This window comes from Athene cunicularia (genome assembly GCF_003259725.1).
Source record: "Athene cunicularia isolate RWA chromosome Z unlocalized genomic scaffold, athCun1 chrZ_part2, whole genome shotgun sequence".
NCBI lineage: Eukaryota > Metazoa > Chordata > Aves > Strigiformes > Strigidae > Athene > Athene cunicularia.
In genome coordinates, this window is record NW_020799143.1 from 9,297,723 (window position 1) to 9,323,997 (window position 26,275).

The 26,275-nt window shown below is 37.8% G+C and overlaps 1 protein-coding gene across 1 annotated transcript in view; it reads left to right on the plus strand.

The window, feature by feature from the left end:
* Nucleotides 1-709: 709 nt before the first annotated feature.
* SHC3 (SHC adaptor protein 3) overlaps nt 710-26,275 on the plus strand; it is a 59,552-nt gene continuing 33,986 nt past the window's right edge. Inside the window, exons 1-2 of the mRNA XM_026866464.1 lie at nt 710-1,549; nt 24,248-24,318. Coding sequence (XP_026722265.1) covers nt 1,010-1,549; nt 24,248-24,318 — 611 coding nt within the window. The 5' untranslated portion in view covers nt 710-1,009. The remainder of the gene's footprint in view (nt 1,550-24,247; nt 24,319-26,275) is intronic.

Genomic DNA, 26,275 nt, shown 5'->3' on the forward strand with positions numbered 1-26,275 from the left:
AGTGAATTGAAGATCCTCTTCATGTTTTTCTTTGGAGCGAGTATCAGTGGTGAAAGAAAAAAAAATCTGTTAAGCCTGTTGTTGGACATCAGAAAAATACTTTTCTTCACACATAGGTACTTATGTAATTCCTGCATTAAAATAGAAGGTTGTTGTGGAGTAACAGGGGAGAAGAATTTCTTTCTCTTATCAAAAATCGGATGTAACAGTTTCTGTGAGAGACAGCATTGACACAAAGGCACTTGTAAAGTCTGTTAGGCTGCTTTTGTGGAAGATGTGTATATTCTGTGTTCTGTCATCTGTTCTGAAAACCTTTAAGGTGCCTGTGTTTTGCTGGGGAGGGGGGCATATAAGTGTAAATATTATCCATGTTTTTGCTATCTAATTGTGACTTCTTTATAGATTCACAGATATGTGAGGTGGAAGAACATTTACACTGAAGAATAAAGTGTGGTGTTTCATAAAGGCTGTTAATTCAGTTTTAGAGGTAATTGGCTTTGGTACCAAAAGGGTGGTGGTGGGGGGGGTGGGGAGGAATGAAAGGTTGGAAGAAAATATCTGTTGAGAAGATAGGAAAAGGAAATTTGAGAATTGATTGGTGCTAGTGTGCTGTAAGTGGGTGGATGGTTTTTTTTTTCTTTTCTTTTTTTTTTTCCTTTTTTTTTTTTTTTTTTTGCTACAGGAAGTGATTTGCAGTGTTCACTGAGCCTTTTGTTGAAAAGGGTCCTTCTCATTTGTGTGAGTCATGCTTTTGCTGTGAGCGAGTTGGCAGCTCTAAGCAGGACTGGGATCTCTGTCACAGAAAACTGTTACTTCACCCAACCTTAACGGGGAACCATAAGAAATTTCTGAAAATATTTTTTTTGTTTTTCCTTATACTTTTTTTTTTTTACCCCAAAATCTTGTTATCCATCCGTGTTGTTATGAATTGCCTGCTATGTTAGCACAGGCATCTCCTGCTTTGGCATCAAATTTGCCAGAACATATGCAGGAAACCAGATAGAAGGGCATGCTTCAACGTACCAAGTATAACCGCTTCAGGAATGATTCGGTGACATCAGTTGATGATCTTATTCACAATTTGTCCATGAACAGCAAGGTCCCAGCAGTTGCTACGACTTCAACAGCACCTTCGTACCTGGTCTCGCCAGATGTTCTTCGCAAGGACCAGGAAGATGGACCCACCACCCTGTGTACACTTATCCATAAAGTGTCCCACTTGAAACTCTCTAACACAGGCAGCCTTTTGGGTATCAAAAACCTCTCCTCTGCAGTAAAGGAGCTTGCTGTCTCCAAGTTGCAGGGAAGCTCGAGTGCTTCTAGCTCAGCAGCAGGGGCTTCAGACAACACATGTAACCTTGTCTCTGCCACTTCGTGTTCTCAGCAGGACGTGAGCAAGATGAGTATGGGGAAAAAAACACGGTCAGAGGAAATGCACCCAGGAGGTGAAGACTGGAATCAAAGTAGCAGCTTTGTCAGTAAACCCTCTCGAGGATGGCTGCACTCAAGTGAGAAGATCCTGGGACCTGGTGTGACGTACATTGTGAAGGTTGGTCTGATTCCTTCCATTCTGTTTTTATCAGTGAAAAATGCTGGTTTTGATGACAGGCTAGACAGGCTGAAAGGATCTCTATTTGTATACTCCTTTTTTTGGGCATAATGCATGGTATGTAAATGCAGGAAGGCAGGGTTGGGAAGCTGTGTTAATCTGTTAAATTAGAGCAAACCTGCAAATAGGTTGTCAGATAGTGTTCTAAAGCTGTGTAAAAATACTGCTCCTAAACTAAAAGCCGGTTTTCTTACTTTTTTTTTTTTTTTTTTCCCCCTTCTCAATTTAGGTTTTCAGTGATATCTAGCATACTGTATATATCTTGGATACATAGGCTTTCAATATGTCTGGTGCAATATACAGGAGGAAAGAAAGACTCCTTGATGTGTGAAGAACTGTTAATCTTGCATGATATTTCAGTTTGAAAATACCTCTAAGGACCTGTGTGTTTTTAAAGTAAAATTATATTTGAAATCTTAGAGCAGTAAGGCACAGAGCACAAATCTTATGTTGCACAAATAGAAATACTCTTGTGGGTAGAGCAGGAAAATGCAGCTTGTTTTACATAATGAGAATTCAGCCACCTTAAATGTTATTGCTCTTTTCAGTTCACTGATACAGCATGTCAAGAGCAGAGAATCCTAAATTTACAGGGTAATACTGCCATATGCTTTGAAAATATTTTGAAATGACCTGTTAAATTAGAGCCTTTGAGAGAAGGGTATGTGCGATGTTTTTGTAGTCAGGTAAGGTACTGGTTACACCTTCCAGCACAGTGTGCAGAAAGTGTAAAAATAACATTGTTGTCCAGAATTTGTTCTTCAGTCACCATGTTTTATTTGCCAAATGGCTTTTTTATCTTAAGTGTTAGGCTGTTTTGTAGCAGACTATTAATAACATTACAGGTTTATTTTTAATCTCGTCTTATTTTGGGTATAAAAGTCACAGTGTGACTTTATATATAAAATTCACAGTGTGACTTTATACTAGGATGCTTTAAAACTGAGTGACAGCCTTGGTGCTTAACTCTCACCGGTTTTTCTCAAGTCTCATTATCAAAAGCAGAGTGTATATTTAACAGTTGGAGCACTAGGAAGCAGTTTTCTTTCCGTTAGTGGTGATGGTAGATCTTGCAAATGATGGTAGATTAAGTTGGCCAATTCAGAGCACTATTGAAATTGTACTGTCTTTTTTTACTACTCTGAAATTTACTGGATCTACGAAAGGATCAGTCCTGTCTTTCAGAATACAAACCGCTGCTCTGTTACTGCTCAAGAAGTGTCTCGATAAAAATAACCCACTGATGCTAGATATAGTGATGTTGAGACATCGTTGTTCTTTTTCACAGAATTGTTCTGGTTACTGGAAGGTCATTTACCATTGTCCCATTAGGTCAAGGAACTCAACTATTTTATTTTTTATTTTGCTTAGGATATTGTAAGTAAGCAGGTAATGACTGTGAGAATTCACTGCTGCTGTTGTTTTACCTGGTTATTATTATGAAGCAGGACAAACACAGTCTTCATTTTTTTAACTTTTTCAGTGGTTGACCTTCTGTATGCTAGAGAAAGCTGATATCCTTGAATTGAAAAGGGAATTAAAATTATATACCGGTGGATTTACATTTAAAGTTAATCATTAACCCATATCTAACACTGACAATAGAACAAATATTTTAATTAGCACAGCTGGTGTCAAACACATGAAGGTGTATTTATACACATTATGTATATTAGAATTTTCAAAATAAAACATTAGCATCACACACCTTATATTTTAGGTGTTCATTAAAGCCATTAAAATGTATGGAACCTAGATTATTGTTTCTATTAAAAAAATATGGGGATATCTTTAATTTCTTCCTCTCTGGCATATAGGGTCATAGAAGAGTCTTCTAAATGTAAACAGAAAAGTTAAGAATAAATATCAGAAGCAGTGATTAATGAATGAATGAAAATAAACCAGTCCTGGTTAGTTCATAATTTGCCAGTTCATTAAGTATTTCAGAATTTTCCTCAGCAACCACAGTATTCATACAGATAAGAATTGAAATGCTGTTCCCACATCATTAAACATTGGTAGTTCCCAGGGCTTTTATGCATTCAGGCTATCAAATCAATACATAGATAATGTATACTGAAAGGAAGCATTCCTTGGATACCTCATGGCTGTATTGACTATCTGGGAGACTCCTATCATGTTTAATTAGTACCATATGCCTTGCGGAAAATTCCATATGCCATTAGTTAAATGAGACAAAAATGAGATTTGTTATTAACCAGCAAAGCTTTTATCATTTTGTGTGTAAATATGCACTGGGTTACTCTTTTCTCATTAATCCACCTTCAAAACATGAAAATTTTCTATGTGACAGGGTAAATTGTAACTACTGGGTAGTATGATAACTCATATGGAAAATCTTCTGAAGTAAGAGACGCAAAGTTTCTGTGTGCAGTGTATGACAAATCTGTAACTTTACTGCTGTCTCCACATTTTCACATATTACTCATTTTTTAAATGGGTAGTGTAACTCTTAACGCTTAATAATGGGTGTAGGATTATGGGAGACAGGAACTGTGTTCTGATCTTCATGGTCTGCTGTGATGGAATTGTTTTCAGCCATAAAAATACTGCCTCGTTCTGTATTTTTTTTCCCCCCTGTGGATTTCACGTTGCATTTTTATATATTATTTTAATGGGAAAATTTTCACAAAAACAAGAAAAAGATTTTGTAACAAATTAGACAATGACCATAGCCACATTAGGGGACGTAAACTGGTGACGTACTCATATTTTACTTAACACTGCCACTGAACAGTTTTAACAAATTATGGATTAATTAAAAAAATGAAATAGTTTGCTGTGATGAAGTCATTGAAGAGCTCAGTGTTTTCACCATAGAGGGACTCATTACTATGGGGAGTGATTATAAATGTTCAAGTTGTCAGAAAAACAAATACATATAATAAAAAAGTGTAAAATATGCAATGTAGCAGTATTTAAATGTTTTGGTGAAAACTCTTTGTTTCCAATGATAAATCTCTACTGATGAGTTTAATTGGTAATGGCATAGATGCTTTGGGTTTTGTTACATTTAATTAAGAGCACAATCAACACTGGAGGCAAATGTATGTCTGTCTTTAGGTAACTTGTGGGTTGGGTTTCATAACATGTGTTGATGAGCTTAAAATGCTGTTTCTCAGTAGTTCAAAACTAAATAAACTGAAAATACTATAGCAGAATTTTATATCCGTATATATAGTATATCCGCAAGAGCTAATGAGCTGTAAAACCGTGACAGTGGTATAGAACAGACCTGGGTAAATCTAGCATTAAAACACAGATATAAAGATAGTATCTGAGAGATGGGAAGGAAAAATAAATTAATCTAAAAGAAGCTCTGCAAGCCAGACATTTCAGTGAAAAGCATATTAAATTATTATAGCGAAGTATCTAAAGAGTATAATCCTAACTACAATTATTTCTTTATTGACACATACCTATTTTGACACTTTGATGTCTTGGGAGGGAATAACAGTGATTTACATCTGGTGAGGAAAATAGACATCTTTTGTGAAGCTGTTAAAACACATCACCAAGTAAAGGCTTCAGTTCTGCAAACATTTCTGCTTGACACTGTTTATGGGAACATTGTTACTGAAATAATTGAGGCTACTCCTATATGCTCAAAGTAAGAGCTTAAGGATGAACTGAACTGCTGTGGCATGCTCTTGTTGCATCCTTTTATTCTATACTATGGTATTGTCTTCAGTGTATGTGCAGGGCAGCCGTGATTTTAGCACATCTCTGCAAGTAGACACAGAATTTACGAAATTAGTTTCCTCTTTAGTGGCTAACCCAAACTGTGAAGCACAGCCTTGCATGGAGCTAAGATGGTAGAAACCGCAGCATATGTGGCCTTCCCCCAGAAGACTTCAGGGCTCTCTTGAAGATTTTTTTTTTTCTTTTTTTCTTTCTGCTCTAACCAGAATTGATTTGCTGTCAGTTTAAAGTAGGAGCAAGATACCAATGCCTTGTAGCTTTGTGGTGGTACTCTGCTCACCTGTTTGAAAGGTATCCAGTGTAGCCTGTAACAAAAAATAAGGCTTTCTTGCTTCCTTCTTACTCCTTTAAATAGACATGAAGTCAAATTTAAATTCTACTTGTTTGAAAAAAATAGAAGGAATATCAGTATTACAGCAAGACTTTTTCATTTCTCTTTTTGGTTGATGTTAAATTTTTCTTCCTTTGTTAGAGAAAAATTCGTGCAAGGTTTTTCTGTTTCATTGTTTGGGTTTTTAAAAATCAGATTTAAATTCTGCCTTCTATCAGAGTTGCAGCAGTGTTAATGGTTAATCACTGATACTTTGACATGAGCTGACTAAAAACATACTCAGTAGGACTGAATTAATACATGTGATTCCAATAATAAGGAACGCAGTCCCCAAGCATCCTGTTTGTGATAAGGTTTACATATTTAAGAAGTGGGTTGTGTGTTTCAGCCCTGTGGTGATAATAGGACTGAATACTGATCCTCTAGTTCAGACTCTTGCTATCCTCGACCCAGATACCTAAAGAGTGTTAGACAGAGCTCAAATACTTATGAAAGTGACTTACCACTATGGATTTTAAAGCTGCATGCATGCAGGTTAGGGGAGAGAGAAGTGAAGTGACAAAGACAGCACTGGTTTTAACAATTAATCCCTCCTAGTATGCCATATTCCTTTGCAATCAGTTAGTGTCCTTTGCATTTTCTTTCACTGTTATTTGGGCTATGAAAGAACAATACTGATGGCTGTTGCTCTGTCAGAAACCTATTTTTGAGCCCTATGGATCTGAAACAGTGAGTCTGTTGTACAGCCCACTGATATGAAAAGAGCATTTCTCACAGAAACTAAATCAAATCCTATGAGCAGAAATCATAGAGTCTTTAATTATAATATTATTCTAATTACATGAAACAAGTACTATTACTGTACATTTGCACACCTTTCATAGAAAGCAAAGCAAGTAATGATTTTGGTGCTGAAAGATTCAACTCTCAACATGAATGTCTGTTCTGCCGTACATTTGGAGTGTTTCCAAAATGCTTTGGAAGCTTTGGCATAATTTCCACACCTAGGGTTATTTTCTGAGTGACACAGTTTGTGCACTGTTAATGTTGATTTGAATAGTTAAAGTAAGAACTGTTTTTGTTTAAAGTGACAATTATACAGTCCTGCTAGTTATTTACAGTTTTAAAATCAACAGATTAATGTAGTTGGTCAATTTAGGAGGTAAGACTGCATTCAGCCAGAATTCCTTCTCTGTTTTTCCTTGGCAATTGGATTGTTGGTTTCTTTACTCATCTTCAAATAACAGTTACAGTAAGAATACCATGTGGCCAATGTAAATATCTGCCACTACAAACATAAAGAAAACACAGAGATTAAATGGGATCTTCAGGGAAAACCCATGCCTTCCTTTGCTGCTGGAGACAAGGCACTCCCTTGTCCCAGTGACAGGGCACTCTTTTGTGCCCTAGCCACATAATCCATTGAGGAACTTTGTCTCTGCTAACTCACTAACTATACTTGTCCTGCAGCTTGGCTTCTTTTCATAGTAGAAAGTTGAAGTGAATACACAGTGTATCAATATTAAATTTTCTTACTGTTTGCAATGGGAAAAAATGCAGTTCTGCCCTGGGATAGTGCCAGAGACAACCAGCCTTCCCAGCTACCGACACTCTCTCAGGGTGATTACTCCCTTAAGCAATGAAGCAAATTCCACAGTCATAGAGGAAGAGGGGTTCAGTATTGCTTCTCTGCAGTTCTACATAGTCATGCAATATTCATATTTCACTTGTTTCTATGTATCTATGACAAAATGCAATGCAGCTTTACCTTTGGCTGCTCCAGGCAGGTCTGAGGCAGAGCCTGTCTATTTAAGTTGTGATGGGAATAATGATGGGAGTTGTTGCCACACATTTCCAGTCATCGCTTGTTTTCAGAGGGGGATTGCGTGCAATTCAGTAAGGGTTATCTAGAATATTTGTTTAGTAAGTGATAGATATTCACTTAGATTTTTCAAATGAGTTTTTATAGAACCAGGAAAGATTTCAGTCTTAAAATGTTGACTCAGACAATCCAAGTCACAGCTAAAAGTTCAAATAAAGCCCTTTAAATTAGACAGGAATGGCAAGCAAAGAGATAAGAAGTGAAAATAAACAGGGTATAGGGAGATGCAAAGAAAATAATGTGAGGTAAACAGAAGAAGCTGTCTAGGCCTTTTTTCCACAGCACCATCACATTACATTTGCTGATATAGGGATTTTTGTCTTTGTTATCTCAGAACAAATGCTGAAAGTAGAGACAGAAGTTAACCAAATACCTTAAACAAGACTGAGATCTTAAGATACTGTCTTAACTTGCTCAGCACCATTTCCATCCTTCTGAGATATATTGCATGCCTTTATTCACAAGGCATTATTTATTAGACAAGGGAGTGAATGTCTTGTTGGACACCAGCATCCTAACTGATATTTGACACTGCATACTTCTGATGAAGTAATTATCAGAACAGAGTTGTCTCTTTTTTTTATTAGACAAGCTGCTTTAATTAACCACAGGACATTTTAAAAATACCCTTAACTTCCCAAGAAATTAGAGTGTTTCAGAAACACCGCCTTTGCCACCAAATGTAGGGGCCATGTTTTGTCACCACATGTTAAGTGCAGATGCTACAGTGTCATTCATTTTTACTTATTTTTTCTAAAGTCTGAGCAAGAATGAAGAGAAAAGGCCAGGCTGATAAACTGTGCAGTCTCCTTTTGAAAGAAAGTAAGTGTGAAGCTGCACTCCAAACACCACAATAAACTATTAAAAACGTTATCAGCCAAGTGTTTTGAATCTACCCAAAACCTTTTTTGGGGTCAGAGGCAGAAACTGTGAAGGCAGTCCACAGCATGGTTCTGTTCCTAGATGACAGTTATCCTTAACAATGCTCAGGCACCATAAAAACTGTCAGAATTAATGAGCTTTACCAAGGGCTGGTATGAAGTCAAGGTGTCGCGATCCGATATCGGGGAGGGTTCTTAAACAATCCCGAGAGTGAGATTAAGACACAAACGAGGTCAAATGCTGCATAACCTTATAAACTTTATTTTCTATAACAACTAATAAGAGTGATAGGACAGAGAGGAAAAGAAAGGAAAACGTCGGAATCCCTAAGCAAGAACACGGTAGAGGCGCAACTAATTACCACCACCACGACCAGGGATCCGGCAATGTTCTGTCGGTCCGATGATGCTCCACATTCCTGGCTCCAAGTTGGTTTCCCTCTTCCAGTTGGTTTCCCTCTTCCAGTTGGTTTCCCTCTTCCAGTTGGTTTCCCTCTTCCAGTTGGTTTCCCTCTTCTAGTTGGTTTCCCTCTTCCAAGGAGTATGCAGTCTGTCTTTTTTATAGTCCCCGTCCCCACAGTTTGTCTGCCCAATTCCATGGGGCTTGTTGTTGTAGGTGACACTCCGTGGTCCTCTGTGCGCACGTGCCCGGGTGTCCATTGGTGGTCGTGCTGGCGAGATGCCAATCTGTCTCGCCGCGGTTTCCCCTCCACCCGGCTCATGCGTAGGCACAGCTCGATGGGGGACTGCTGATGTCCTCGTCTAGGGCGGATGTGGTTTTCATCGGGGACTGTGTGTTTCCTTCAAGATGTGCTCCTTTATGCTGAGTCAGGAAGTGGGTGTCGTGGAGACAGCGATGTTGAGACATACTAAAAGTCCAAAAAGTTCCTTACACAAGGTGCACTGGCAGATGCATTGAACCTGTTTCTTTTACAGCATTTCAGCAGCTCACTCTACTGTAGGAATAATAACAATAATAATAATAATAATAATAATAATAATAATAATAATAATAATAATGATAATAAAAAAAAAAAAAAATACCTAGCTCCTATGGAACACTTGCTGGTAGATCCTCATGCTCTATGAAATGATGTTCATTTACAAGCTTTAATGCAAATTATCAATCTTTTGGTTTTAGTGAAGAGGAAATAAAGAAGTAGAGTCATTTGCTTGAGGATGTCCAGGAAATTATTGACAGAGATGAGACTTACACAACACTTAAGTACAGTGCTTTTCCACCAGACCCAACTGCTCTGTAAGGTTGCTAGAGTGAAAGTCTGATGCTGTAAAAGGTCCTAGCTGGGTAGGCAGAATAGGCAAATCAGAAAATGTCTTTTTAGTTTGCAAAGTGAGCACATTTATGACAGAAATTAGGCTATAAATTTTGGAGGGACAGACAGACAGGTTTGCCCAGGTCAGCGGACACTACCTTTAAATCATGGTCTTCTGTGATGCACTTGTAATAGTTGTCAAAGATGGTCATCCAGCAAACAGTGCGTGCCACAGGGGACAGGGTGAGCAGAAGATTCCCTATGAAATGTATACTTAAAAATGTTCTGTAAAAAACAATAAATTGTTTGTAAGCTCAAAGTTCCTATGATGTGTGGATGTTTTGCAGGATCAGAGTTGTGGAGAATACCCTGGGTACAGTGAGATACAAGAGAGGTTTTGTTCATGTTAGAGACTTAGTCTGGTATATCTTTTAAGCTTGAAGTAAGCAACATTTATGAATGTATTTTTTAGATCAGTGTTATGAATTGCGATTCAGGTTGGTCAATGATAGGCAGAAAGTACTAAGTTACGTGAAAGATGTCTGAAGAAGTAGAATTGATGTGCAGCCTATAGAGATAGGTGCAGCAGAGTTTTCAAGTGGAAACAAGATTGAGACTACTTAAAATACTGTTATTAATGGAGTGTAGAATACCCCCCAGATTTGAGACTGTTCTGTAATCATTCATTACAGCAATAGTTACATCGGCTAAGTAGCGTGCACATGAAGCAGGCCCACTCTGGAAGACAAAACTTAAAATACCAGTTGTTGAAGATGTATCTTTCTGTCATTTTTAACCTTCTGCAAATTAATTTTATAGTCTTAAAATAAGCAGAGAGCCCTAAATGAATGGAAACATACAAACCCTCTCTTGCAATAACTTTATTTCTGTACGGAGCTGAAAGAGCAAGGCTGTTCGGTGCATGGGAACAAGCTGGAATCTGTGGGTGCATATCCTGAGCTGACACTGACCTCAGGGATTTTGAGCAGGGGTGATCGGGAGGGTTCCCAAGTGAGGCTGGTTGGGACCATTAGGGTCTGGTGGTGCCCCCAGCCTCCCAGAGGTGCTCTGCTGGGATTTTTCCTGGCCTTTATCCTGCAGGAGGACTAATTCTAGAGATTTTTTTCATGCTTTAAATCCAGCCTGGGACATCACTCACCTTATTCCTCTCTTCTGCACATCTGACACTTTTACTGTGAACACAAGTAACTATAGCTTAAGCATAAGTAACTTAAAGATTGATGGGAAAAGATGTGTTTTAATTGCTAGACTCCTGTGATGGAAGACCAGAGGTACATGTAGCATTCATATAAAAAAGGACTCCATGTCCCTCCCTCTATGTTTTGGATTTTCAGTTCTAACAGTGATAGATCCTTCCTAAATCACATCTCTAAATGTACACTTTAGAAATCATTGCCGTATAGCATTTCAGATAATGAGCATAGGTTTATATTTGGCATAGTGAAAAAGCACCTGTTAAATCTTCATCTTCTGGGTCTGTGCTTTTATAATAGTCCTCATCAAGCAGTTCTACTTAATGACTGAGGTAGTGTAAGTTCTTTAATAGTTAGATATATTTATAGTGTCCATATTTATGGTTTGAAATGTCTAATTATGATTTTCAGCTATTGAAGCATAATGTTTTGGCTGCAGAAGCTTTTGCATGTTTGTGTTTAAGGAATTCTGATGCAGAACATAAGCTACATAAGCTGCTAGAACTAATCTGCGTGGTCCTTAAAGGGAAGTATATCTTAGTGGATAATCAGGGTAGTAAGCAAAACAGATCAGAAAGTGTTCACTGAATTAAAGTATGCAACTGTGAAAACAGAACAGTTCATCTGTGATACTGCAGTGCATACTCTAAGTGGTTCACAGTGATTAATATCACACTGCAATAATTGCATTCACCCAGTATTAGATATTTTAAAAATCAAACCGGAAAAGTATACAACTAAAGTGTTTTCCAAATGTAGCCTTTTTAAAAGAAAACTTCTGGCACATACAAAAAATTGAGGCATAATGCAGAATGTGTTTACATCTAAAATAATAGAATAAATCATTGTCCAATGCATGCATTTCTGATTCTAGAATTTCTGAGGTTTTGCATGCAAAACCTACACCTATAAAATAAGAATGTAAGAAATACTGTCCGTGCAAAACTATGGATATGGGGTTTTTGTGGAATCTTGTGAAAGCTGAGTCCATTTGCCATCTGAAATGCGTGAATATTTTGGAGCGTGATGTTGGCGGTCTTATTTCATCCACATACAAGCAGGAAATAAGAAACAGGTATTTTCTTTACGATTTGTTATTTTCAGCCCCATTTGAGATGGAGATCAGAAAATTGTCAGAAGCAAAATTTGCTTCCCACTGGTATCTTTCCCTTTACTAGCAAGAAATGAAACCTTAGAGTTGATAAAATTGCTTTTCAAGATAAGATAAAATATATTCTTCTTCCCCTTGTTGAATCCTTTGCCTTTCTTTAAGGGGTTCAGAATCCTTACTGTATGATTTGATGATGAGGTGCTGCCAGAATGCTTTCAGAGGGGACAAATGTAAACCCATTGTTAATATCTATTGAGAATTGCAGATGTATTCCAAATAGAATGGATTCTTCTTTGCTTATGGAGCTTTATGGGATAGACTTTTAAATTGTTTTCTTACTGGTAAGATTCCCCATATTCTCAGGTTGTGTGGAGATTTCTACAGCTACTCCTGTCTGTAACTATGGTACAGGAAAAGTAGAAAAAAATCCAGTTTATTCTAGTAAAATCAAGTGAAAATACATTCTGTCAACAGAGGGAAACTCTACTCTGAAATACAGCGAAAATATTGCATGTTGTTGCACAGCTTTTCTTCAGATACCTCCTCTCCTCAGCAACTGTTAATATTTAGTTACATTAAATCTTCAAGATACTTCAGAGATGTGTTAACAGTTATGGAAAGTATTGCTTAGTAATGTTCCACCTTCTGTCCTGTCTTGGTATCAGTAGCACATAGGTTTTTTTGCAAACTCTGTGCTCTCTCTGTACCTCATCATGAGTAAGATTTGGAGGCATTCAACATATTTTCTCCAAGGCCTCTTTGTTTAGGTGAATCCTTAGCTATTGAAGGACTTCACAGGTTTCTGATCTTTGTGGGGAAAAAAAGGAATAACCTATTTCCAGATTTTTCAGATTGTTGGCAAATCTTGGTATCTTTTAATATATGATAATATTTATTTGTTTGTTAGTAGGTATATACAGCTGCCTGCCTAAACTTTAAAATTATAAATATTATATACTATATTATAAATATTTATATACTGCATTAAGGATTCTTTATAAGCCTTCTTAATAAAGTGGCACTGTATATTTGTGCATGCTTGAAGTCAATGTATAGGATTTCTGTATTTCACAGAACCACAGAATCATCAAAACTGGAAAACTGGAAAAGATCTTGAAGTTCATCCTGTCCAACCCTTAACCTAGCCCTCATTGTTCTCAGCTACACCACATCCCTCAGCAATATGTCAACCCGACTCTTAAACACCTCCAGGGATGGAGACTCCACCACCTCCCTGGGCAGCTCATTCCAACACCCAACAACCCCTTCTGGAAAGAAATGCTTCCTAATATCCAGTCTAAACCTTCACTGGTGCAACTTGAGGCCATTCCCTCTTGTCCTATCGCTTGTACTTGGTTAAAGAGACTCATCCCCAGCTCTCTGCACCCTCCTTTCAGGGAGCTGTAGAGGGCGATGAGGTCTCCCCTCAGCCTCCTCTTCTCCAGACTAAACACCCTCAGTTCCCTCAGCCGCTCCCCGTACGACCTGTGCTCCAGACCCTGCACCAGCTCCGTTGCCCTTCTCTGGACACGCTCGAGTCATTCAATGTCCTTTTTGTAGTGAGGGGCCCAAACCTGAACACAGGAATCGAGGGGCGGCCTCCCCAGTGCCGAGTACAGGGGTCAGATCCCTTCCCTGTCCCTGCTGGCCACGCTATTGCTGACACAAGCCAGGATGCCATTGGCCTTCTTGGCCCCCTGGGCACACTGCTGGCTCCTGTTCAGGCGGCTGTCAATCAACACCCCCAGGTCCCTCTCTGACTGGCAGCTCTCCAGCCACTCCTCCCCAAGCCTGTAGCGCTGCTGGGGGTTGTTGTGGCCCAAGGGCAGCCCCTGGCATTTGGCCTTATGGAAACTCCTCCAGTTGGCCTTAGCCCATGGCTCCAGCCTGTCCAGGTCTCTCTGCAGAGCCTCCCTACCCTCGAGCAGATCAACACTCCCACCCAACCTGGGGTCATCTGCAAACTGACTGAGGGTGCACTCGATCCTCTCGTCTGGATCATCAATAAAGATGTTGAACAGGAGTGGCCCCAAATCTGAGCCCTGGGGGACACCACTCGTGACCGGCCGCCAACTGGATTTAACTCCATTCACCACAACTCTCTGGGCCCGGCCATCCAGACAGTTTTTTACCCAGCAAAGCGTGTGCTCATCCAAGCCTCGAGCAGCCAGTTTCACCAGGAGAATGCTGTGGGAAACGGTGTCAAAGGCCTTAACTGAAGTCAAGGTAGAAAACATCCACAGCCTTTCCCTCATCCAAGAAGCAGGTCGCTCTGTCATAGAAGATCAGGTTTGTCAGGCAGGACCTGCCTTTCATAAACCCATGCTGACTGGGCCTGAGCATCTGGCTGTCCCGCATGTGTTGCATGATGGTGTTTAGGATGAGCTGCTCCATCAGCTTCCCAGGCACCAAAGTCAAGCTGACATGCCTATCATTTCCCAGATCATCCTTCCAACCCTTCTTATAGATGGGTGTCACATTGGCCAATTTCCAATCTGTAGGGACCTCCCCAGTCAGCCAGGACTGCTGGTAAATGATGGAAAGTGGCTTGGCGAGCACTCCAGCCAGCTCCTTCAGCACCCTTGGGTGTATCCCATCCCATCCCATAGACTTGTGTATGTCTATGTGATGTAGCAGGTCACTGACTGTCTCCTCCTGGATTGCAGGAGGGTCGTTCTCCCAGTCTGGGTCTTCTGGCTGAGGAGGCTGGATTCCCTCAGTACAACTAGTCTTGCTATTAAAGACTGAGGCAAAGAAGGCATTAAGCAGCTCAGCCTTTTCCTCATCACTCATTGCCATGTTTCTTCCTGTGTCTAGCAGGGGATGGTGGCTCTCCCTGGTCTTTCTTTTGCTGTTGACATACTTATAGAAACATTTCTTGTTGTCTTTGATTGCTGAAGCCAGATTAATTTCTATCTGGGCTTTAGACCTCCTGATTTCCACCCTGCATAGCCTCACAGCCTCTCTGTAATCACTGTGTGTGGCTAGCCCCTTCTTCCAAAGGCTGTAAACTCTCCTTTTCCCCTTGAGTTGCAGCTAAAGCTCCCTGTTCAGCCAGGGTGGTCTTCTCTGCCAATGGTTTCTCTTACAGTACCTGGGGACCGCCTGCTCCTGAGCCATTAACACTTCCTTCTTAAAGAGCACCCAGCCTTCCTGGTCCCCTATACCCTTCAGAAGAGTCTCCCAGGGGATCCTGTCAAGCAGGTGCCCAAACAAGACAAAGTCAGACCTTTGGAAGTCCAGGATGTCAGTTCTGCCGCCCCCTCTCCTGACCTCTCTAAGAATAGAGAACTCTTTTATTTCATGATCAGTCGGCCTCCAGCCACCACATCATCCACCAGTCCTTCTCTGTTCACAAAGAGGAGATCCAGCAGGGCACCTTCTCTGGTCGGTTCACTCACCAGCTGCATCAGGAAGTTATCTCCGACATATTCCAGGATTCTCTCAGACGGGTCCCTCTCTGCTGTGTTGTATTTCCAGCAGATGTCTGGGAAGTTAAAGTCTCCCACAAGAACAAGGGCAAGTGATCGTGAGATTTCTCCTAAGTGCCTATAGAATATTTCATCTGTATTTGTAGATTTTTTTCTGTGTATATATAAAAAAACCCATAATATACAAAAAATAAAAGGTATATATAAAGAAAAAAACCTTTTTTTTTCGTCATGGTAAGGTGGATTGATTCTTTTTTATCATTTGAACAACTGAGTGCAAGAAGAGTGTGTGAAATAGAACAATGTAGTTACTTTCTTTCATTTAGAAGCTGATTTTTTTTAACTGGCAGTGGGGTAGATTTAGGATTAATTTATTTAGATGAAAAAGTTTCACAGCCTTTCAGTATTAATTAGTCAATTCTAGGCACTTTGTTTCATAGTTCATCCCAGAATCCCTCTGGAAGTTAAGTTTTGCTTTACTTATGACTGAAAGCCTTTATGAAAATGTTCAGAAAATTCACTCTAAAAGGATTTACATGATTAAAGCTAGATGTCTAGCAAATCTGGAGTGATTTATGCTCATACAGTGAAAATTTTAAAATGTGACCTTTCTTTTGATTATTTTATACTCTGGATGATAAACACTTTCTGTTTGGTGCAGTGAATCAAAATAAGGCATACATACACAGAGAAAGTCTTATTTCACTGTGGTCTCTTATGAAAATTTTTTAGAACTCTTCTAAGATAATTAAATCAAGAGCTTATGGAGACTACCTTTTTACCAAAATATTTTAATAGCATAATTTTAGCAGCATTCTTGTTACTGAAAATCAATTCAGTTTAAAAAATAAACTAGAGTAGCAATACATTGTAAACATCATAAATTGCCAAATTAGCACTGAATCATAGTAAAAATAAAATGTTAATTAACTGATCAATGTATATAAATTCTAGGAGGTACTGATCTCATGCACAAAATACATTTGCTTCCTAAATCTGTTTATTATGACAGTTATGTATACCTGAGCTTTGTGTTCAAATAGGATAAGGCAGTTTGTTGAAAGAGTAGGCTAACATTCACTGGTTAAGAATTGTTAAAATATGCATATAGGGACATTTAAAATAGTTTTATACTGCAGAAGTCAGTTATTATACAAGAGGAAATATGAAGGAACTAGGTGTTGGCAAAATTGGAAGTATTCTTGGGAGAACTGTGTTATCTCACCCATTACTGAAGAAGCAAACCACCTGTTTCCAAGAGAAATGCAATTGACAGTCATATCCATCATCATTTGTACTAGTTCAGAAGCTCTGTTGGTTTCTTGTCTTATGGAGCAATTTGTGATGATAGATTTACAGCCAAAAGGTCAAGGCTTACTTGTAGTTGAACGCTGAAGAAGACTTATTTTTAGATTTTCCATTCCATTTCCATTCAGTCAACCCTTACTTAGAGATTTCTGTCTGGATTAGAATATGCATTCTTTAATGAAAAAAAACCCTTTGGGGGAAATACTGATTCACTGTAAAGCTCTATGCATGATTACTTACTGGTATAAAAATTACCAACTGCAGAATACAGGAAAAAAAATCAGAAGAGTGACTTTCTGTTTTTCACTGCAACATATGTTTATGAAACATTTTTGGTGTAAGATTCTGACAGTGTCTAAATATAGGGCCTTTTCCTCATTGAGAACAAGGCTACCAGTGTTTCTTTCATGCAGGATTGCTGCTGCCCTGAGCAGGTATGCCATTGTGCAGATGTGGGGGAAGAACAGGGCAGAGGTATAGAGTCAGTCCCTTAGCGTACGCTGATAGAGCGCAGTCATCAGGTACCCTTGGAGATCTGCATCTCCAAGTAGTCCTGAAGATGTGTCTTGCTCCAAGGGAAGGGAAGGGCAGGAGACTATGGCAAAGATGGGAGAATAACACTCATGTTAGGTACAATCTCAGTATCGTGTTACTTGATAGCTAAGCAGAGCATTTAAAGGCAAATATTTTTTTATTCCAAACTACCAGAGAAAGTGAAATCTTTAAGCAGCTGACTTAAAGCTCTGTGAGTACTGCTCAATACAAATTTATATCTCCCTGAATATCCAGTCTTTCTTCTGCCCACAACTTTTTCTAATACTGTAACTCACCCTACATTAGAAATGTCAGAGAACTAATCTTCCATTGCATCCTTCTGCTTAAAATATCTAGGTACACTGACATAAATCTGAATGGTTGTGTGCATGCAAAACCTTCTTCCCAGTGTGCTGCTATCTGCTCAAGTCAATTGTAGTCAGCAACAACTGCAGTGAAAGGGTGTCCTGAAGACTTCTGTGGTGCCAGAGTTTGGGTGGGATGTTTGCCACAGCAATGGCAGGACAACACCTGGAAAAGGTTTGTGCGAACACCCTCTTAGCACTGGGAAGCTGTTAAGGTTGGAAAAAAAAAAAAAATTATTGCACATTAGAGTGCAGGTCTGCAGAAAATGATGAGGTTTTGGTGGTACAGAGAAGTACTTTCCTATACTGCTACCTTTTGTATTAGTCTGTCTTCAGAAGTAGACCATTGAGTCCAGCTCCCACCAAGATCAATGTCCCAGTCAGGTATCTTGAACCACATCCTGAGGTCAATGACTAGCATCATCTGTATAAGTCCCATTACATATGCTCTTCTTCAGCATGAATGCACTTACCTCTATATTTAAAAGACTTAAAGTGTAAATTCAGCCTTAGGAGTTTACCACAGTTTTCAGTTCAGTCCTCGAAACTTCTCATGACATCAGCTTGTATCCTACCTCTTGTCTGCTGTCCTGATGGAGTATGCACAACAGCTTCAGCACAACAGCTTCAGTCTTTGCTATGTAGAGATGTTTACATCATCCTTCTAAAGCAATCTTTTTATTCAATGTGAATTCAAAACATAGGCTGTCTCCATATTTAGCCTAACCAAACAAACCATTTACCTGTTTTGAAAAGGTTTGAAAGTCTTTCTGGTAACTGTTAAGAGTATTTATGCTTTTCAAGCTGCTGTGTAAGCACATCATATTTTATGTCATCAGTATTGGAAGCAAAATTTTATAGAAATTTAAGTGAGTGCTCTAAATACCACTCAGTATTAGCTGTTGTTAAAGACTAAGAATTATTTAGCAAATGGTTGCAGTTAAAGGTAACTGCTTAAGAGGATAGCCCCTGAAGAAACTTGCTGCATTTGTGGGTAATATGCGATGCATCCCCACTGTTATTTAGCACTCTCCTTTTCTTCTTTCCTATTCATTTTGCTTTGCCAATGGGATAATCTAAGTGAACAACTCAGGAAGGTCAGTTTTCTATGTCTGGGCCATTTGTCATGATCAGGATGAGTAACCACAGCTTCATATTAAAAAGAGGATTCCCATAATTACCTGGATTTAGAGCCATGCCTCCAGACCTTATCTGCTTCCCACACAGTTCCAATGAGCTAGCCTGGTACAAGGGTGTACAATAACTTACTTACTTTATTTACTTATTTATTTACTAATTATTTGTATTATTATTTACTTATTTTACAATAAGTAAAATTCAAATGGTGCAAAACTATTGGTGTGGAGGCTTTATGTCCTCCTTGTATAGGCTGCATGAGTGAGGATAGATTTGTCTGCAAAAATGCCAAGCTGTTATCTTTCCTCCTGAAAATGTGGAAGGAAAGGTCCTCCTGCCATGTGCCTATATCTTTACACTCTTCTGTGGAAGTGCTTTAGCACAGGGTATGGGATTTTTCTATGAGTAACTGAAGCGATAATTACGTATTTCAGATTCTAGATATAGCTCTGTACTCTATCTTGAAAAATAATAAGGATTGTATTGTTACTATATTTTTTCAGACAGCTTTTTTGTTAATGGCTTCTTACTGCCTCTGTTAGCGGATGGATACTATGAAGAACCTGTCAGACTGGCAACTACCAGTCAGAAGGTTATTTTATGGATTGGCAAGGATTTTGTATTGCCAGATATGCCTGAAGTATTTCAGAAAAATGTATTTTTCTAACTTTTTTTCTCAACATAAAAATTCAGTGTTTTCATGAATTTATAATGCTTCTAATATTCCACTGTCTTCACAAAATTAATAAATTTACTGCTACAAGATACTGTGTAGCTTAATCAGCTACACTGTGATCTCCCTATGAAGTAAAAAAGCAATTGTATGTTGTGACAAGCTATCTTTTATTTCTGTGATTTTTTTCTGCTGATTAGCTAAGTAATTTGTGGTGCATGTCTCAGTCAAATTAGTAAGGTATTCAAGGTAATAAATGTTCAGTTAGAGCACAATTTTAAAAATTAGGAAATATCGTGGCACTTATTTTTCCTTTAAATAGTTTATTTTAATAAAGAGAACACATTCTGATAACAGTTCCTTGTTCATTTTTTGTTTTCACACTTCAGTGGTTGAGAGAGCGAATTGTAAATTCAGTTAAGCTGGGAAATTTGTCTAATATGATAGCAAAAGAATTCAGGTTCACTGTTTCTTATCAATTTGATAAAGACAAAAACTTTTTGTAAGATACTTGCAATTATCAATCCTGCAGTCTCTGGCTATGACTTGGGTTGCTTTTGTGGTTTTTTTCTTCCCTTTTTCATGTATCCATATGGATATTAAAAATCCTGACTACCTAGTTAGTACACAGTTACCCTGAAATCAAGTACTGGGCTGTTAACTATTTTTGTATTACACACGGCCTGTTAGGTTGTACCTGGGCTTAAATCTTAATATGATTTAGGGTAAATGGAAAATTTGAAAGTAAGTTGTAATTATTGTGGAACATTGTGGAACTCCCGGTGTTCATTTCACAAGCCCCTTTGGCTGTTAATGATGATTCTGAAATTAGGAGGAACTGTCATTTTGATGCATAAATAAATGCATATTGCAACAGAAGCAATATAATTTAACTCTAGTAGTTCCGACGCAGAGATTAGGAGTCCTTTTATTTGAGAGTAGGTGATGGGCAGATCTTCATGCTACCTATGCTTGGGGCAGACACTCGTCTGCTATTAGATGTGCATATGCCATTCAAGCATTCAGGCATTTGTCACGTCTAGGTTGGACTGCTGCAATGCTGTATGGGGCTATGTCTTGCTGCATTTTTATAAAAATATTTGTTGCTGTTGTTACTACTAGCTTCTGAGTCAAATAATGGAATATTTCTTTCAGTAACTTGGTGTTTTGAAGAGCTTGTTAGGAAACACTGAACAAGATTGTTCATGTTATGGAGCAAAAGGCATCTCTGACAGTGACTACTCTCGCTTGCCTTTTCTCTTTGCTCCAAGCATATGCATGCATCTAGCACTCGTGTTGAAATATGTTTCTGACAAATCTTGGGAGAACTCAATGCCATTTCTTACACAGGGTACAGTATAAAATTTTAGTTGGTAAAAAGAATTTTCTGACTGAGTCACAGAGAAGACAGAGGTACTGTAGGGAATATGGAAGAAAGTTTCAGCTATGGGACAAACCAGAAACCTCAGATATCTGGCCTTTTCTTACATTTACCATGAAAAGTACTATCTAGTAAGGATGCTGGAACCTCATTAAATGAGTGAGGTATGGTCCCAGGAGTATGTAGCGCTCTGCTTTTAGAGTTATGTCAGCTTCCTGCAAGGTGCTGTTCAGCATGCAGAGTACTAGTTATGAATCTAAAACCTCTGTATGGGAAGGTATTAATTCATATGAAAGACTTTTTCCTCGGGGCATAGTAAAATTCAATGAAAGAACGCAAGCTGAAGACTCATTCAAATATCAAAGAGTGGACACAAGGCAGAACATTATCTAAGAGAGCTTGGAACTGGTACTCCCAAATCTTCCTACTTCAAGGTGGGCTGCATCTTGGTATATTTGTTTCCTGAACAATGAGAGGGAGGATGCTAGTGGGAGCTCCTAAATATCACAGTGTGCAGGAGCTGATTGGTTAGAATATACATTAAGTGCTGAGTGCAGAGGAGCTTTTTTAGAAGTACATTGCTTTATAACTATATTTTAAATGTTTCATGGAATGCCTAAAGATAGCATTTCTTTTTAATCAGGATATTTATTTGTTGAAATAAATGAATAATTTATTTACTTGCTATCTTGGTTGTATGTCTCCTTTCTGTGGATCCTTGTCAGGATGTACTTCAAATGGATATTTTTAGAGAGCAATGTTGGTCTTGGGGAATAATTGAAGCATAGCAGTAGGTGAGTTATATGTCCCTGTAGTTGGCCTTTGGACCTTTTGAATGTCAGTTTTTATAGTAATTTCGTTACTTGAAAACATGCCGTGGTGATTAAGTGTTCATATCTTTTATCCCAGAAAATCAGTTGCCATCTTCGCCTTGATCAGTCAGGAATACTGCAAGCCTTACTATGTTGTGTTCAGTTGTCTCCATGCTATACATAAAACAAGTACAGGGTAATTTTTCCATCTGACTTTCCTTCAGTCTGGTTTTGTCGCTACTTTTGTTAATGCAGATCAGGTAGTACGACTCAAAGGAGTCTAAATGCACGCCTTTTAAGTATGTTTATGGGTATCTGTCTAATTATTTGTGTGTTTATTTTGACAGTGACTTGTGTGCACACGTGTTCATGTATTTATTTGCACGCCTGCATGTATTTGTCAAACTGCCTTCCAGAGTTTGCTTTTAAAATGTTGGACTTGTCTCTTAAACCTGTACAATCAGTTTGCTTTAAAAGACTGGGGGCAAATGCAGCTGAAGGAACAACCGCAATCCAAGAGTGTTTTAGTATTGAGTGGTCTAAATGAACACGTTGATAAAATAATGAAAACCAAGTATTTTAGTAAACAAAAATCACAGTGATACTTTTGAATAGTAATACCATTTACAGCATACTTAATTACAAAAGTATCTTATATGAAATAAATATTTGGGAAAATTTGAGAACTAAAACAGAAATAACACAAAAATAGTATAAGAAAACATCTTTCATTTCTATGTATTGGTATAAGTTAACTGCCATCAGCGATTATCTCAATTGATGTTTAACGAACTTCATCTCCAAGCAAATCAAATCACAATCTGAGATACTTAAAAATAAAGTTAATGGTTAAACTTCCTGCATCAGAGCATGAAAATGGTGTTCTGAATGCTTTAAGTACTCAGGCAGAAGTGTATGTGAAAAAGAAATCTACTTGTAATAAGATACAAGCGTTACCTAATTTTGCGCTGATAGAGGAGCGATGATCGTATAAACAATTTCACAGTATGACAATTGAAAGCTTGAAAGTTCCATGTGGCAGGATCGCTATAGATTAGACATTTTCCATAGGGATTTTGCAAGCTTTTCAAAAAACATAAAATTGCAGGAGATTTCTAAAAAATTCTAAGAAATGGATCTTGAAATAACCCTTCCCAGAAACTGTGGGCTATTATAATCCAAGTTCAAGCAATTTAATGAACAGGAGCCATTTTTTATTCAGTGTTGTAATGTGTTGCAATGACTTCATAACATTTGACAGCAATAAATTAAATAATGGGCATTTGAATATAAACTAGAGACTCCCTCGGTTTGTAAACAGTTTGTGATACACATGATTCTACAGAAAAAACATTTCTGAAATTCTAGATAATAGAGTTACTGATGTAATAATTTTCTAACTAAAAGATCAATTTTTCAGTATAAATAAAATTCCCCAAAAGACACAAGATGGTGGCCTCACTTGATTTTTTGCACCAGTTTCATACCCAGATATATTGTATTACACTGCAAATACATATAAAAACTGATAGAAATCTGATACAAAAGCTGATACAACACCACAATGCTAGCATAGTGTTATCAGGCTCATTATGTAAAGACTCATCGCTCTTTCCCCTGACTTTCAAAAGTCAGGTGTGTGCTTGAATACCTAACCTACATTGCAGAGATACTGCCATGGGGTATGCCAGCCATGAGTTGGTTTGTACCAAGCCACTATCCAAATATCTGACAAGAGCCGTAGCTGCATGTAGAATTTAGCACATGCAAATTATGCCCACTTTTGGAAGCAAGTCTAGAAGATTCACTTGAGTTTTTCTCAGTCCTGTGCTAGATACTGTTATATTTTAACATATGTTCTAATTCTACTCCCTCTTTTTGATGGAGATGCAGGGCAGAAATCTGGGTCAGTAAGTCTGGTCTTTTCCCAATATTAGCTAACCTTCATGTCATTCCTCTCTTGAATGACCCTGTTGAAGTCATCTCCCAGCATACATTGTTAGTATATTTTGTTAGCATTTTCCTGTATCTTTCTACTAGTTTCGTTAATGGAAACACTCAATCCCGTCCATCCCTGAGATATTCATTAAGGAATCTTCTTTGGATTGCTGATGCTCTTTTCAGCTTTCCCTGCTATAATTTACCTTTTTGGTTCCAATAAGGCTTAGTTATCTTCCTCTTAAATAAGATTTTCCTGCTAACCAGTGCTAGATGGATTTGCTTTATGACACTTCCTTTTACGTTAATATTATTTTCTACTTTGATTAGCTTTATATCTAAAATGGAACAATCAAGATAGAGGAAAATTATAAAGCACATCAACACATTATGAACTAGGTGTATTACAGTGATTAGATTAAGCATAAAAAGATATGTTGAACCAAACTTGAGACTTAAATGAAATAAAATATCTGTGGAACAGATCTATGACATACAAGAACATAATCCTAAAAACCCACCTGGCACATAGGATAAATGTAAAAATAAGAATTGTACAATGTCTTTTATGATTAGCTGGATTTTCTCCCAGAACTCAAGAATCATTATAATACTTTTTCCAACTGTTTATTTTTCCTTACAGTACTTGGGGTGTATAGAAGTCTTACGCTCAATGAGATCTCTTGACTTCAGTACTAGAACACAGATTGCAAGGTAAGACATTGTACATGTATGTTTTTTCAAGTAACTTCAAATTGTGTCCCCAAAGTGGAAAGACCATGAAGATGGCAAAACACAAAGTAAATAATTTTTGGATACTGTAAGTCCACTTTTTAATTTTTGCTTTTACAGGTAAATCTCTCACCTGGTATTAATATAGCTCCAACAGCTCTTAAAATGTATTTTCTTCATGGTCTTTTGATGTGCCAAGAACTGCTTTAGAAAATTTTTGCCTGTTTGTTATGCTAAATAAGGCACTTATTTGGGTACCAATTTCATGACGTTTAAGCCAGTGAGAGTTAGAATATTCTTAAAATCTACAACACATTTGTCAAAATTAGTCTAGGGAGCTGGTTTGGAGCTGCATGTAATAGGTTTTTATAGTAATTCCTTATGAAAAGATCTCAGATTACAAACTGGCTGTACAATGGATGTAATTGAAAATATATCACTACAGTGATATCGGAGACAAATGGAAGAATGTTGTGTTCTCTAGACTGTATGTAAGAAACAATAAGCTTGTATTAGGTTCTTGTTACAATTGTTTTAAACCTGTCATGGTATTTTTGTAAGAGCAGTACATAAGTATAGCACTGTCTTAAGAAGTGTCCATGAATTTATTTTTTTTTTTCTAGGAGACTATTTTCTGAGCACTATAGAAAATAAGTGTTTTTCAGGAATTTTCACTTGAAAAGCTGAGCTCATTGATTTTAGAGGACTGTAGCACTGACATCTTCTAGCAACTGGATACCATGTTTTCAAATTCTGGCATTAATATAATGAAGTAATCCTTTCCAAAGAAACACATATAAAAGTGATATCACTGGATACAGTGCTTGAATTTTACCTCTTTGAGGCATCTTACAGTAACCGATAGTCTATCATAAACCATTTGACATACCATAGACAGCTAAGTATTTCTTTTATTAAATGAGAAAAATTACTTATTTTTAGGCTTGCTTGATGATCATATGGTCTCTATGCATTGACTGAGTTAACACTTGCATACAGCAGCTTTGAATTGGACCCTGTAAGTCCTCAAAGTGTAAATCATTAATTTGTCAAGATACTGCTTTGATGAGGGGTATAAAAGCACAAGGACAGGTAAATCATAAAACTGGTTTTCAGGCAATGTAGACTATGGAGGCATTTGAGAATTTTACTACTGCAGTTTTTAAAATCATTTTGCACATTTCTGAGTATTTTCAGCAGTGAACTTTAAAATTATTTAATGTCTAAGCAGTCTTGTAGTTCCAATGCAGCTGGTGCCTGTGTTTATCACTTGGAAGTTAAATTATACTGGTTTATGAAACAGTTGTGGTAGTTACTGTTTTTGTATTCTATACCTGAAGGTGAACTGAATTCATCTTTATTTTTCTGCACGGTGTCTTTTACGATATGCCTTCATTGGATTAGTGTTGCACTTTTCCTATTATCTAGTTTCAACGCATAACTCTGCCACTAATACTTAAGCGCATTTGCTGATCTAAAGCATTATGGTCTGCAAAAGTATCTTTGTCTTATAGTTCTTGCAATACAAAAATGATTCTTGGTTTTTACTGTGAAACAGACTTGGAATTATACTTTTTTCTAGTGAAGTTATAGCGTACTTGACTACATAGTGAGCATTTTCTTGTCTCATCTTCCTCTGACCACATCTAGAGCACAGAATATTTTTTCAAACAGGAAGCTGTGTATCTTCTTATTTTACTTATTATTTTGCAATTGCAATTTTCAGTTTATCATAAAACAATGAAGACTCATCCTTCTGATCATGTAGTTCCTGATCTAAAACTTTTAGAAAGCATGAGTTTTTAGGTGATTTTTGAATCAGGATCTGTCATCTTAATCTGCATTTCATAAATTCATCTGCTCTAGAAATCTGCATGCATGTCTTGAGTTTTATGTACCCACATGTTTTGTCATGTAGCATTTCACACACAAGCCTTCT